Source organism: Staurois parvus, unplaced genomic scaffold, assembly GCF_062004578.1.
Source record: "Staurois parvus isolate SC_StPar_1 unplaced genomic scaffold, SC_StPar_1.0 ptg000059l, whole genome shotgun sequence".
In the NCBI taxonomy this organism is placed as follows: domain Eukaryota; kingdom Metazoa; phylum Chordata; class Amphibia; order Anura; family Ranidae; genus Staurois; species Staurois parvus.
In genome coordinates this window covers 6,923,229-6,938,289 of record NW_028317855.1, presented here as the reverse complement: position 1 = coordinate 6,938,289, position 15,061 = coordinate 6,923,229, and the positions used below count along the sequence as shown (strand labels likewise).

Here is a 15,061-nt window from a genome sequence, read left to right as displayed (position 1 = left end):
GCTTTTTAATTTTATTTAATGTGAGTGCATATATTGAGCATTTAAATAAGGGCAAGTCTTATAAGGATAAAGCACTATGTCCACATTTCTTTTTTGCTTCATGACACCGAGGAACATCTAAGAGGAGTGAGCAGGGGATCCTGAGCAGCTGAAGAAGGGAGAGATTCCTGCAGGGATAACAAGTGTATAAGGAGAGAAGCACTGTGGAGTACATAGGAGGTATCCAACATCCATTCCATGCTGCAGCAAATTCTAGCAGGTTCCATGTATGTGAACAAAAAGTGTATTAAGCCTATCTGTTAGGCTTGTAAGGAGGTGAGCGCACATCTTTAATGATTTAAGGATTCACGAAAAGTCACAATTGGTGTGTTTGGATCACGTCATCACAAATCCCTTTTCTTGGACTATTATTTGAGTAATGGGAATGTTTTTTATTTTATTTGATTCACATCACATTTAACTTGATATTCATTTATTTATGTATGGTATATTGTTTGTTTTTCATGGATATATAATTTGAAGTCACTAATTTATAAGTTTGTTAGAGATTGGGAGCGCAACATTTTTTAGTTATATGGTCTTTTTTACACAGTTTGAGTATGTGATAACTGTTAGCGATCCAAAGGAATATTTTAGTGGCTCGCAAGTTACACACACATATGAGGAACATCTAAGAGGAGTGAGCAGGGGATCCTGAGCAGCTGAAGGAGGGAGAGATCCCTGCAGGGATAACGAGTGTATAAGGAGAGAAGCATTGTGGAGTACATAGGAGGCATCCAACATCCATTCCATGCTGCAGCAAATTCTAGCAGGTTCCATGTATGTGAACAAAAAGTGTATTAAGCCTATCTGTTAGGCTTGTAAGGAGGTGAGCGCACATCTTTATTGATTTAAGGATTCACAAAAAGTCACAATTGGTGTGTTTAAATCACGTCATCACAAATCCCTTTTTTTGGACTATTATTTGAGTAATGGGACTGTTTTTTTATTATTTTTATTTTATTTGATTCACATCACATTTAACTTGATATTCATTTATGTATGTATAGTATATTGTTTGTTTTTCATGGATATATCATTTGAAGTCACTAATTTATAAGTTTGTTAGAGATTGGGAGCGCAACATTTTTTAGTTATATGGTATTGGCACTTTGCTGCATGTGTTGTGGGAATGTGGATATATCTGGAATTTCTGGAAAGAGGTGTTTAATCTGATTTCTCGGGTGTCTAGAGTATACACAACTCCCAATTCCCATTTGGCGTTGTTAAATCTTATGTTGAATGTATTTCCATTCTAGTCCCGCACAGTGGTCATTCACATTGCAGCTCGATTAACTCTTCCTAAAGCATGGAAATCCACTGCATCTCCTCTAGTTACGGAGGTTATCCATAGAGTACAATATCAGTACCTGTATGAAAAGTCCTATGCAATTTCAACTCATTCTATACAGGTCTTTAATGCTAGATGGTTACGCTGGAATGTTGAGTTCCCACTCCCTGACCTTTGATAACCTATGATAACAATTGATCTTATAAACTGCATATTGAACATATGTGTACTCTGATAGACCTTTTTTCTGTTCTTTTTCTGGAGTCTAGCTTTCTTGCTACTCTGTATTTTATTTTCTTGGTCCATGTTTTTTTGGATCTTCTCTCACTGTGTTAACTTTACCCTTGTTTTGTGTTTAATTTGTGTTTTGTTGGGCAACAAACTGTGTATTGTTATGCTTCTTCTTTTGGCATATTACAAACATATTTTTTTCTAACTTTTGTATTAATTTGGAATGTCATTGATACCATTCATGATTAATTATCTGTACAGGTTGGTTGCCATGTCCTATCGGCTCAACTTCGACAGGTTTGATATGATTTCCCCTAATGTCATGGTTTCTCACTCTATTGTTTTTATTTCTGAAAAAATTTTATAAAAACGAATTGAAAGAAAAATATGCTACTATCTCTCCACCAAACACTACACAGTGATATAACAACTGTAATATCCCCGATTTCTAATGCAATCACTGATCATGCAAATCAGCTGCATCATATTGAAAATGACATCTACCATGTTCACAGCACACAATACAGTAGCATATGCTTATGCCGACCAAGAATCTGAAATCAATGCGCTTAAAAGCAAAATAGCTGACCTTGAAGATCGTTCAAGACGCAATAACATAAAAATCCGTGGTATACCAGAAACAGTGTCTAACGAATCTCTTCATTCATATATGCAACAACTCATGAAACTTTTAATCCCAACCATTACTTCCACAGAAGCCTTCATCGATAGAGCATACAGAATACCACAACCTACATTCTTACTAGCGTCACCTCCGAGAGATGCTTTAATCAAGAGTTCATTTCTACCAAATCAAGGAAAAGCTCATGATGGCGGCCAGGAACTTCACAACACTTCACACCCCATTCACGGGTATTAAGCTGTACGCTGATCTATCCAGAGAAACCCTTCTCACTTGGAAAAAGCTGATACCTATTACAAAAGCCCTAAGAAACCACAATATCGCCTACCAATAGAGTTTCCCCACTAAACTCCTCATCAAACACCAGGGGAAGACCTTCGCCATCAGAGACCTAGACGATGGCATAAACCTACTCAAAGAGTGGTATATACTTCCTGCAGAAGACCGCCGTCCATATCCCAATCAACACCATCCCCAACAAATGGAAGGAGACTGGACCTAAATACTGATCCTTACATAGTTTGACTTACAACTTGTGTCTATTTTTGCACTCCCTCAATGCAGAGTGAAAGACTCTTTACTCCATCTTCTTTCTATAATGTTAGCCGCTCCCGTCCCAATGTGACAGTAGTTCATCAAACTACCCATGTTTCTTGCCTTCTGTGCAAGACATTTTCAATTAACTGTTTCCTAGTTTTTCTCTTCTGTTATAACTGGTCATTGCTATTCCAAATTGATCATACGCACGTTCCTCAAGACTCAACTACAAATTTGCCTATAAGTGCCTTCCACTGGTCCTGCATATCAAAAAGACTCCCCAAGTCACTCCCTCTTCATATATCATCATCAGAAGTCAACAGGCCGAATTCTTGATATATGCAAATAAACAACCTTGCAAACTCAGGCGTTACCATGCCTTCACCAGCATTTCCTACTACTCAAATGATTACTATCTTATCAATTAATGCTAGAGGACTCAACTCCCCATTTAAAAGATCATTCCTGAACAAAGAACTAACACAACGGGCCGACATCGTGTTCGTACAAGAGACTCACTTTGCCCTATCTAAAACACCAGTATACAATCTCAAGAACTTTCCAACAAAATTCTTCACCTCTTCACCTCTCAAAAAAACAAATCGCGTCATGACAGTTATCAAAGACTCACTCCAGTTTTCACTTTCTAAAGAATACGCAGACCCAGACGGGCGCTATCATATCGTTGTTGGCAGGCTCAATAATGAGACCTTCACCCTAGTCAATGTATATGGTCCCAACTCAAACCAAATCCATTTTTTGAAACGCCTTATCTCCAAAATTGCCTCCTTAAAACAAGGTCAGCTGACAATAGGAGGCGACTTTAATACAGTAGACAATGTCCAAATAGATACAACCTCCACCAAAAGAACCATAAAACAAAGTTTCAACCAACTTCTACATGGCAAAGATCTCTTTGATATCTGGAAATGCCAACATGGGTCAGAAAGAGACTATTCTTATTACTCACATCACAATTGTCCTACTCCAGAATAGACTATTTCCTTACAGACAAATGGACTTTACAACGCATTTCCTCCTCTTCAATAGGCACAATAACTTGGTCTGATCATGCGCCAATCAACATCGTCCTAAATCTTCAAAACAAGACATCCTCAACCACGCCATGGAGACACAACTCTTCTATCATCACGGAACAAGAACGTAAAAAACCATAACTGACGCCCATGATCTTTTCTTTGAAACTAACTCCAAACCCAAAACCTCTATCAACACCTTATGGGCCACATACAAAGCCTATAGGCGTGGTGTTCTCATCAAAATCTCATCTCAAATATCCTACAGAAGAAAACACCAAATACATGACTTCTTAGACTCTATAAATACTAAAGAGACTTTAAATAAACAAAAACCATCACAACAGAACTCAGATGACCTCCTTAGAGAAAGGGAAAAACTACATTCTCTTCTGCTATACAAATATGATCTGAACCTAAAAAAGGTAAAGGCCATCTATTACTCTGAACAACAAGGCGACATCACTCTTAGCTAGATCAGTCAAACAACAACGGACAAAATTAAGTTTCGAACAATCCAACATCCTAACTCAAATACACACCTGACCAGGGGCGGACTGACCATTTGGAAACTCGGGCACTGCCCGAGGGCCCGGGGTCAGTAGGGGGCCCCATGAGATGCCCCTGGTACCTTCCTCATAGGCTTTTTTGAGTTTGGGCAAGGACACAGGGGCCCCATAATCCCCTATTGCCCGGGGGCCCCAAGAGTTGTCAGTCCGCCCCTGCACCTGACTAATCCAGAAGATATAGCAAACGCCTTTGCAGATTACTATGAAAATTTATACAATTTAAAAAACAAACATAACACCCTCAACTGTCTCCATCAGACATCTCAACCTTTTTGCAATCAGTTAACCTCCTGACCCTTTCAGAAAAACAACTACAAGACATCTCAGACCCATTCACTACGTTGGAGGTCGAATTAGTTATTCGCTCCCTGTCACTTAAAAAAATATCCAGGTTGTGACGGTTTCACCAACGAATACTATAAACAATTTGCCAATATTCTGTCTTTTCACTTATCAAATCTATTCAATAAAGTAATGTCTAGGGGTAATATACCCAAAGAAATGCTCCAATCCACCATAACGACCATACCTAAACCAGACAAAGACCCCCAAAAATTACAGGCCCATATCACTCAACACAGACGTTAAACTGTTTGCTCAACTTATAGCAGAAAGACTACTAACAACCCTCCCCACACTGATCCACCCAGACCAAGTAGGGTTTATACCTGGTCACCAGGCTCCAGATGCTACCAGACGCCTAATATCACTAATCCATAACCTTCACAACCACCAAACGCCTTCTCTGCTCTTTTTGCTTGATGCTGAGAGGCATTTGAGCACGTGCATTTGTGTTTCATGCAAAATGTCCTACAGAAATTTGGCATCACAGGGCGAATACAATCAGCAATAATGTCCCTATATTCAGCACCTTCGGCAAGAATATTAACCGATGGAATACTATCACGCCCATTTGATATTTCCAATGGAACTAGACAAGGTTGTCCCCGATCACCCTTAATATTTGCATTGCTAATAGAACCTCTAGCTGCAAAAATAAGACAAGACCCACATATCACAAGAATTAAATGTAATGACACAGAACACAAAATAAGCTTATTTGCAGACTATATCATCCTTATGGTGACTAACCCAACCAAATCCTTACATAACATTAGAGAACTACTATCCCACTTCTCCAGTATCTCATTCTACAAAACTCCACGAATCCAAATCTCTCATCCTTAAACTATACACTCCAACAAAAACTCAAACCCGCCTATCTAAAGATTTACCCTTTATATGGGCAAAACACTCAATCCCATACCTCGGAATAAACCTGACCCCTAATCCCAATCAACTTTATGACCACAACCACAAAATACTCTTCTAAACCCTCATAACCGACATAACATCGCTCAGAACATTTGGCCTCTCCAAAATAGGCCGTATCACAACACTGAAAATGATTATCCTTCCTGAAATCCTCTACATATTCAGAACTCGTCCCATACCCACACCAATGAATTTCTTTCATAAAGCTCAAAGACTTTTCTCCCAGTTTATATGGGAATCCAAAAGACCTAGGTGTTCCAATAGCTTACTTATACGCACATATCACAATGGAGGTACTAACCTTCCACACCTATAAACATACTACTTAGCCTTCCTACTTGATCAAATCTACTTTTGGTGGCACCCATCTACACAAAAAAATTGGTAAATTTTAGAAACCCAAATAGTATCCCCGGCCACACCACAATTGCTCCTCCTTCTCTATTCTGCTAATAAAAAACTCTTAACAACTATATACCCCTGCATCAAAGCCTCCTTAGAAGCTTGGTCCAAAATACTATCATACTCCATACCAAAATCCAAATAAATCCATATCCCTCTTAGAATTCTCCCTATCCTAATCCCAGATATCAATCTCTCATCATGGGAATGACTAGACATAGCTCTCATCTCTGACTTTTTCACCTCCCACAAACTAACCACCTTTCACCAACTACAACAAAAATACCAACTAACACCCAAAGATAAATTTACATATCTCCGAATCGCACATGGTCTTAAATCCAATGACATCCCATGCACTACCACACTCCCTGCCCCAGCCTTTCACTTCCTAAATAGATCTAAATACCCGGGTAAAGGCATTTCCCTATTCTACTCACTCCTATTAAATTAGAACCACATCTATATCCAACTGGGAAACTCTACTCCGCCAACAAATCCCTGATACCACATGGCAAAGAGCTTTCTCTATCTCATATACAGTAAAGCCTCTCTCTATGCTACACACTGGGCAGTTTACATAAAACTACTACACCAACAGTACTTATCCACATATAGACTCACTAAAATTTACCCACACAACATCACAATGTTGGTGAAATTATGGAGAACTAGGAATACTATACCATATCATTTGGTCCTGCAAATCCATCAAATCCTATTGGATTGGCATTTTCAAAATAATCTCAGAATTATACGGGCACTTCACCCAAAATGCACAATTAAAATTTGATGGCATTTATCTTTTTGGTTCTTGGAGTACTACTAGTAACTACATAATAATAACCTTGCTGAACTTGCTTAAACCCATATCCATTTTGGTTCCCTCACCTACTTCCCCCCTCCTTCCCTCACACCTCCATCCTCTCCCTCCCCCTCCCCCCTATGGTTCATACAGCCTTACATAGATGCTGTTTGTATAACATCAGTAACATTACTCTATGCTCATGTTTCATTGTGAACCTTTGGTGGTCCACGTTATTGTCTACCCTGTTCCTTTTAAAAAACAAAATTCAATAAAAATAAGTTGAATATAAAAGTATGACAAAAATACTTTTGGTAGACTTTACACAGGTGTCAAACAATTTTCCATCTGCCAGTTGTTCTCTGCGTTTACCTTTCCTGTTGCATCTTTTAAACAGCTTTTTTCCTTTCACTCCTTAAAGCCTGGTTCTCATCTATGTGGGTTTCATTTGAATGGGCTGCCCTGCCTACATTTCCCGCACCATTCTAAAAGCACAGCAACCAGGAAATCACATGGTGCTTTTGCAGCATAAGATTTCCCGGAGGTTCCCGCACCTGCAAATGCTTTTTGACTGCGGGTATTGCTGCAATTCCCACACCCTCAACCACCCACAATAGTGTGAACCGAGCCTAATTCTTCCCCTGCCCATGTGTTTTCTTTGCCCATAGTACCCCAAGTCAAGAGAACACTTACAAAATGGAATCTGCTGCATTCATGCTTACCCTCCATATTTTCTACCATGAAGCCTGATTACTGTGAGGGCAAGCGCAAAAAAAATTTAGTGTATCAAATTGTCCAGTTAGTTCCATGGCAACCAGGCTTTATTCAATAATATGCTCCCATATATTACTTGTTTACCCAAAATTGGGACAGTCGACCCTGCCATGGTCAGAGCATTTCAAAAACATTATGTATTATAGAGAACATTGTCCACCAATCACATTTTGACTCTAGTACTAGTTAACTGTTCACTGATGTTGCAACCTGGGGAGTGATCCACCATATTGGAAGCAACACATCGACATGCGTCAACATACCTCCAGTGGTATTTCATTACTAACCTGTGTTCTTTAAGAATAAATTTATAAAGTGGAATAGATGCATGATTATGTTTTTATTGGTTGAACTAGATGAGCTTGTGCCTTTTTTCAATCAGACTAACTCTAACTGAATAATTATAAAACAATCATTGTTAATGGAAATTAAAAATATTTAATTGCTGTTACAGCATATGTAGAGCCCATGCAGCTCTTGTACACCTGGATAGGAGGGGAGGAATATAGAGGAACCAATCCCCTCCATTTTCCTCCTGCAGCCTTTCAGCAGCTGCAGGAGGAAAATGGAAGGAATCATTTAGTCTACATGCCGCCCTCCCTATTCACCTCCTGCTGTGATTGAGCTTCAATGTACACCCGACCCTCCCTCATCCCCCACAGTGCTTCTGAGCCCCCCTTTCCAACGACTGTTGCAGGGGATCTGTCAGGATGGAGAGTGGGAAAGGGGATGTTAAATGTGTAATTTAGCAGTCCCTTTCTTGTCTTAATGAATCAAGTGAGTCAATATTCTATACCAATTACTGACTTTGTTCAGTCATACTGTAATGGAGGCATAGTAAACTGTGTTTACTATGCTATAGTTTGTGAATGAATGGGAGGCTCTATACAGAGCTATACCTGTCCATTCATTCTGTTCAGCTGGAGCTGCAGAGGAGGCTGAGGACTGTGCCCTTAAACACTTGCCCCCTTTCCTGACCAGGCCATTTTTTTGCGATACAGCGCTGTGTTAGTTTAACTGACAATTGCACGGTCAGGCAATGCTGTACATAGATAAAATGTATGTCCTTTTTTCCCACCAATGGAGCTTTCTTTTGGTGGTATTTGATCACCTGTGCATTTTTAAATTTTTGCGCTATAAACAAAAAAAGACCGACAATTTTGAAAAAAAAAACAATATTTTTTACTTTATACATATCCAGTAAAAAGATTAAAAAAGCCAAATTTCATGAATTTAGGCCAACATGTATTCTGCTACATGTCTTTGCTAAAAAAAAATCCCAGTACGTGTAAATTAATTGGTTTCCATGAAAGTTATAGCGTCTACAATCGACAATATATGTACTGGATTTTTTTTTTTATATATACTAGTAAGGGCAGCGATCAGCAACTTATAGCGGGACTGCGGCAGGCATTGTGTCCACAGTAGCATTTGCGTAGGCAGAGCAGAGTAGGACTGGCCATGGAGGGATTACTTTGACACAGTTGGCCAGCTTAAGCATGTATTGCAATATGTGTGAACTAAATATACCTATTTATTGCATAGTCTGCTTGAAAGGGTATATACCAGTGCGCAGAGTGTTAATTTTTAGTGTTAATATGTGGTTACACCCCTTTAGCACCTGATGGATAAATGCATGCACTAGCTGTTGGGATTTGAGCACAGGTTATCTCTTGTTTGCGGCAGGCATTCTGACACTGGGGAGGAACTGACTGTCACTGACATCCCCAGTGACACTAATACAGTGATCACTGCTAATAAAAAGTACTGACACTGTACTAATGACACTGGGCAGGAAGGGGTTAATATCTGCGGCAATCAAAGGGTTAACTGTGTGCTGTGTGTATTTTACTGCATTTTACTGTGTAAGCACGCTGCTTTGTATTGCTCTGCTATACAGAGCAATACAAAGCAGCGTGCTGGAGTTGACAGAGGAGAGATCTGTATTGTTTACATACAGACCTCTCCTCTGTCACTGTTTCTTGGCGATCGCCAAGTGCCGGCAGGGAATCTCCAGCTGGGATCCGGTGATCAACAGCTGTAGCCGCCAATGGCGCGCGCCTCCCTACCCAAAAATACAAAATCATGTATATATACATGATTTTGCACAACTATGCCATCCTGTAGCAGTAGTTCTTCTGTAGGGTGGTTGGGAAGCGGTTAATCTCCTGTGTCTCAAAGGTGAAATATCAGTGATCTGTTTAGAGCCCTGATACTTCACTAAAGCCCTCCAATGGGGCTCCTAAAAGATTTTTAAAAATAATGAACATACAATTGCAAAAATATGAAATAGAATGGTAAAAAACAAAAACCTACTAACACCAGTGTTGGAACTACCAGGGTCGCAAAGGTTGCACTTTCAAGCAGACCCTGGGGTTCCACCACCAAAAAGGGGGGGGGGGGCGGTCGGAGGTCCTTATGGTTTTTTACACCGGGCCCTGAAGGTTCTAGTTGTGCCTCTGCAATGAAAGATGATTATGGTTGCCAAAGGCTAAAATTCAGGTGGGGAACTACACAAAAGTGGCAATATTGTAAATAACATACTTAAAATAAAATGGCTGAAGTATATCTGTAAACTTTTTTATGGGAACTATGATTTATAAGGCCTGGTTTACACAATTGTGATATCGGATGTTACACAGATTTGCATGATGATGGAAATCACATTATTATTATTACTATGATGCCTGTTCACACCAATGTAGCACAGCAAGGCCTGTTTTTGGAAAAGGGTCTGGTGCTACTGGTGAAGTTGCTGCTCAGTTTTGGCCTAATGGACCTCAATGGGAAAAACGCATGTAAAATGTATGTAAATGCATTTTTGGTGCATTTTTGCAGGGTGTGTGTAGGTTTTTATGGAGCTGGCACCCACCTGCATCCTAACAACCAGTAACATATCTCTGCTGTCAGCTGGGGATTCCTGGCTGACAACAGCCTGTAAACAAAGAACCCATCATTAAAAATATATATTTTTTTTAAATGGCATGGGGGTCCCCCCCACAATCTATGCCAAGCTCATGTGCCCCCTCCTGAACCATACCAGGCCACATGCACTCAACATGAGGGAGTATTCTGCCAAGAGGGGAACCCCCCAGAAAGCACCTTGTCAACATGTTGGTCTCTTAACCACAACTCTGGCAGAGGTCAGAGAATCTGGAAGCCTCCTTGATAAATAAGGGGGCCCAAAATACCGATCCCTACTCATTCACAAAAAAAGTCAGTGAAAAATAAAAACACATAAGCAACACAATATATATGGAGTAATTTCTTGCATATCAACATAATATTTCCATGGGGGCATCATCCTAGTAACAAAGTGACACAGCCAAAAACCACGTTACAGGAAGCAACATCATCTGATACCTGAGGCCACATCATAGGCGAGCCCCGGTTGCCATATGTGCTTCTGGTATCAGATGGCACCATTTCTTGCGATGTTGTTTCCAGTCTGGCAGCCACATCACTACCTTTGCCTTTTGGGATGGAGGGCACAGATGACTTCCTACAGTATACCCGGTACTTGTGGGGACCTTCACCTGATGGTTTCTTCCGGCCTGACATTTCGATAGGATTTGCCCACCACTTTAGTGGTTAAGGGGATGGTCCTTGGGGAACACAGAAAATATAAAGAAGGATGTGTAGCTGGTGGTGTGACTTCTTCCTTTCATGGCCGCATAGTCACACACACAGTGCGTTTGGTTATATGAGGGCATTATGCTTGGAAGGATGTGACTTGTGTTATCGCTTGTTCCTCAAATGGTTCCGAAATACTTTTTAAATTTATTATCTGACTAAGGGTTTATATATTATGTGTATTTTCCAGTGATGTTGGAACATTAAGGAGCTCTTCTCATTTTTTTAATGTTCCCTTGTTTTTGTCTATCAACCCAGCCTCCAACATTCTCTTCTGGGTGTTTGCTTTATACGCCTTGGGATTCTCAGCTTAAGTAAGTTTCTGAACAGGTTTACCTTGCTTTTATTTACATCTGAGAAATAGATATGGGATATGTATGTGTTTACTTTTACATCATATACACTCACCAACCACGTTATCAGGTACACTCTGCTAGTGCTAAGAAAATATACCCCACACCATTACGCCACCACCACCAGCCTGCACCATGGATACAAGGCAGGATGGATCCATGCTTTCATGTGGTTTATGCCAAATTCTGACCCTACCATCTGAATGTCATAGCAACCAGTCTGCCCATTCTCCTCTGACATCAACAAGGCATTTCCGTTCACACATCTGCTGCTAACTGGATAGTTTCTCTTTTTCGGACCATTGCAATGGTTGTGCGTGAAAATGACAGAAGAAGACTAGAGACTGCGGACATAGTACAGGAGATGACCAGAGACTGCGGACATAGTACAGGAGATGACCAGAGACTGCAGACATAGTACAGGAGATGACCAGAGACTGCGGACACAGTACAGGAGATGACCAGAGACTGTGGACACAGTACAGGAGATGACCAGAGACTGCGGACACAGTGCAGGAGGTGGACCAAAGACTGCGGACACAGTACAGGGAATGACCACAGACTGCGGACACAGTACAGGAGATGACCAGAGACTGTGGACACAGTGCAGGAGATGGACCAGAGACTGCGGACACAGTACAGGGAATGACCAGAGACTGCGGACACAGTACAGGAGATGACCAGAGACTGCGGACATAGTACAGGGAATGACCAGAGACTGTGGACATAGTACAGATGACCAGAGACTGTGGACATAGTACAGGGAAATTACCAGGGACATAGTAGAGAATTTGACAGATACCCGCTCCCACTTTCGCGGAGTTGTCCTTCCCACTTCTTCCCGCACCGGCTTCTGTGCCAGCTGGGTGCCCACTGCGCATGCGCGAGAAGCGCTGCACTTTGTGAATGGCCTGGTGCCTTCTGGGACGTGTCATGTGTCCCAGAAGACACCGGACCATTCACAAAGCACAGCGCTTCTCACGCATGCACAGTGGGCACTCGGCTGTCACAGAAGCCAGTGCGGAAAGACTGTACAGCGCTGGAGCGAGGAACAGGTAAGGTCCTGCAGGAGAGAAGAGCTGAGCGGCCGGCCCGATATTCTGACATGGTGGCGGCAGAAATACCCGACCGGCCGCTTTATATTCGCTCCATAAGACGCACTGACATTCCCCCCCTTTTTTGGGGTGCGTCTTATGGAGCGAAAAATATGGTATATTTCAAGTAAGTATATATTACCTTTTTGATAAGTAAAAGGGATAATGATATGCTTTCTGGTAAGGATACTAAATGGCTAAGGCATCCGTGTACAACAAAATAGTTGGCCCTGAGCACTTCCATATGTCCAAAACTGTGCTCTCAGACGTGCTGGAATGTACTACCCCGGAAGTGTGGGCCGGAAATGCATTCCAGCCCACACTTCCAGTACGCCGCTGTGTAACTTCCAGTCCGTGATTCACTACCCTATTGCCAAAGCCGTCCACTAGAGGCCGAAACATGGCTAATGTATATTACAGCCACCAGGACAGATCTTCTCAGGTGTGAGAAGGATAGCCACACAGAGTCTTCATAGTAGGCAGAACCTCCTCTTTTGGGACCCAAAGTGCAAAACACACACACACACATATATATATATATATATACTACTTACTAAAGTAAAAAGACAGGGATACCATTAATATAATAGTATTACCTTTGTGCTGAAAAGAAAACAGGGAAGGGGGATGTGGATTCATAGTTCTCATACAGTGTCCACAATTGATCAGAGCTAAAATTCATCTTAAAGGGTACATGTGTGTTCAATTCCCTGGATTACATATAGTCATGGCCAGAAATATTGCCCCTGATTTTCTGTCAGATAATGAACCACTTTGCCCAGAAAATTGTTGCAATTACAAAATGTTTAGGCATTCTCATGTTTATTTCTGTTGTTTGTATTGGTATGACTCAAAAAAGTGGAAGATCAAAAACCAAATCTGACTTGGAGAAAACAAGCTCTTCAATTTTTGTAACAGCTGACCTGCAAGCCCAACAGTGCATGGGAGGTTAACTAACATGAACGCTGCATAGCTGAACAAAATCCCTTAAATATCAATTTCTGTATTTGGTTTTGTTCATATGGTCACTATCTTGCATGAGGTGCTCACTAATATTTTTCCCTAAGAAACAAATAGCTAGTATTCATCTAGCTCACATGCTTCTCAAGTACAGCTGCTCTGCTGAAATAAATTAATTCAGTTACCTATAAAATAACATTTACCTTCAGCTGCATTAGTATCAGTGGTGATAATGTTCATCTTCTTAAAATGATTTCTTAGTCTAAAGAAATTAGATAAAAATACAGTACAATAAAATTGATTTACATTTATAGTATGCTTGTTTTGCTTTGTGTATAAGTTAGCATACCCCTTCGAAAAAGAATAATCAATAGCCAACATAACCCCCTCTACATAGCAATTCTAATGTCAAAGATGGTACATTTTGTGGCCTTTCCACAGATTAGGAAAAGACCACAAATACAAATCAACACCTATCATCCTAGTTTTCACACATACAAGTTTACATAGCGGTGTTTCTGTTGCAACTGACATAAATGGGTTCAATAACTATATGGAGTACTACATAATAATATGTAGGTCGTGGAGAATGAAATAGTTGGTGATAGCATAGCTAGTACCCAGCACCGTTAACATTGCAATGAAAAGGCTATAAACTGCCTTCCTGAAGCATAATCCAGCCAAAGCTTAAGCGCATGGTAGAGCAGCAGTTGAGAAATTGCAGTGGCTTTTGCTCTATATATTTTTTTCTTTTCAGACAATTACATGGCAATGGGTCACAAAACTGGTAGTGAATGAATTGTACTGAATAGTATCGAATAGTAAATAGTAAATGGCCTTTTCTAAAGAAGCCCCCTTCGTTATGACAACACACATCAAGTCTTAGCATATTTATTACAGGTGTTTTGTTATTGTGCCGAATATATTAGGAGTCACTAGAATTTAATGCACCTTATTCCTAAGCACATTGTGATATAAACTCTGAACATATATAAAAGTGTATATATGAAAGTGCAGCGAACATATATATATGTCACCTTACGTAATCAAAGGTATATAAAGAAAGAATAAAGTGCCGAACAGTGCAAATAATTCAGTAAAGTGAATCAAGTAATGTCCGTAATTCAATATAGTATTAAATATCAATCAGCAAATATTAATCAATTAATGTCCTTATGTAGATCAAATGCAATGCAGCCAAGTGCAAAGTGCGTGCATGCAAATATTCACGCAGGGGATCCAACACCTTGGACGGATGTACACTGGAAAGCACATGTCCCTATATAAATTGAAGAAAAAGAGAGGGGGAAATGCACTAATGCATAAAAATGCACTGGAATGCACCATAAACGCATCAGGACACATAAAAAATGCTCAAGCGGATTGGATCTGGATGGCGTTTCTATAGTGTGAACCAG

At 40.5% G+C, this 15,061-nt stretch overlaps 1 protein-coding gene across 1 annotated transcript in view; it reads right to left on the bottom strand.

Moving 5' to 3' along the window:
* Positions 1-15,061, bottom strand: part of CUNH6orf118 (chromosome unknown C6orf118 homolog) — a 107,306-nt gene that overhangs the window by 55,011 nt on the left and 37,234 nt on the right. The window contains exon 6 of the mRNA XM_089668649.1: positions 13,847-13,905. Coding sequence (XP_089524775.1) covers positions 13,847-13,905 — 59 coding nt within the window. The remainder of the gene's footprint in view (positions 1-13,846; positions 13,906-15,061) is intronic.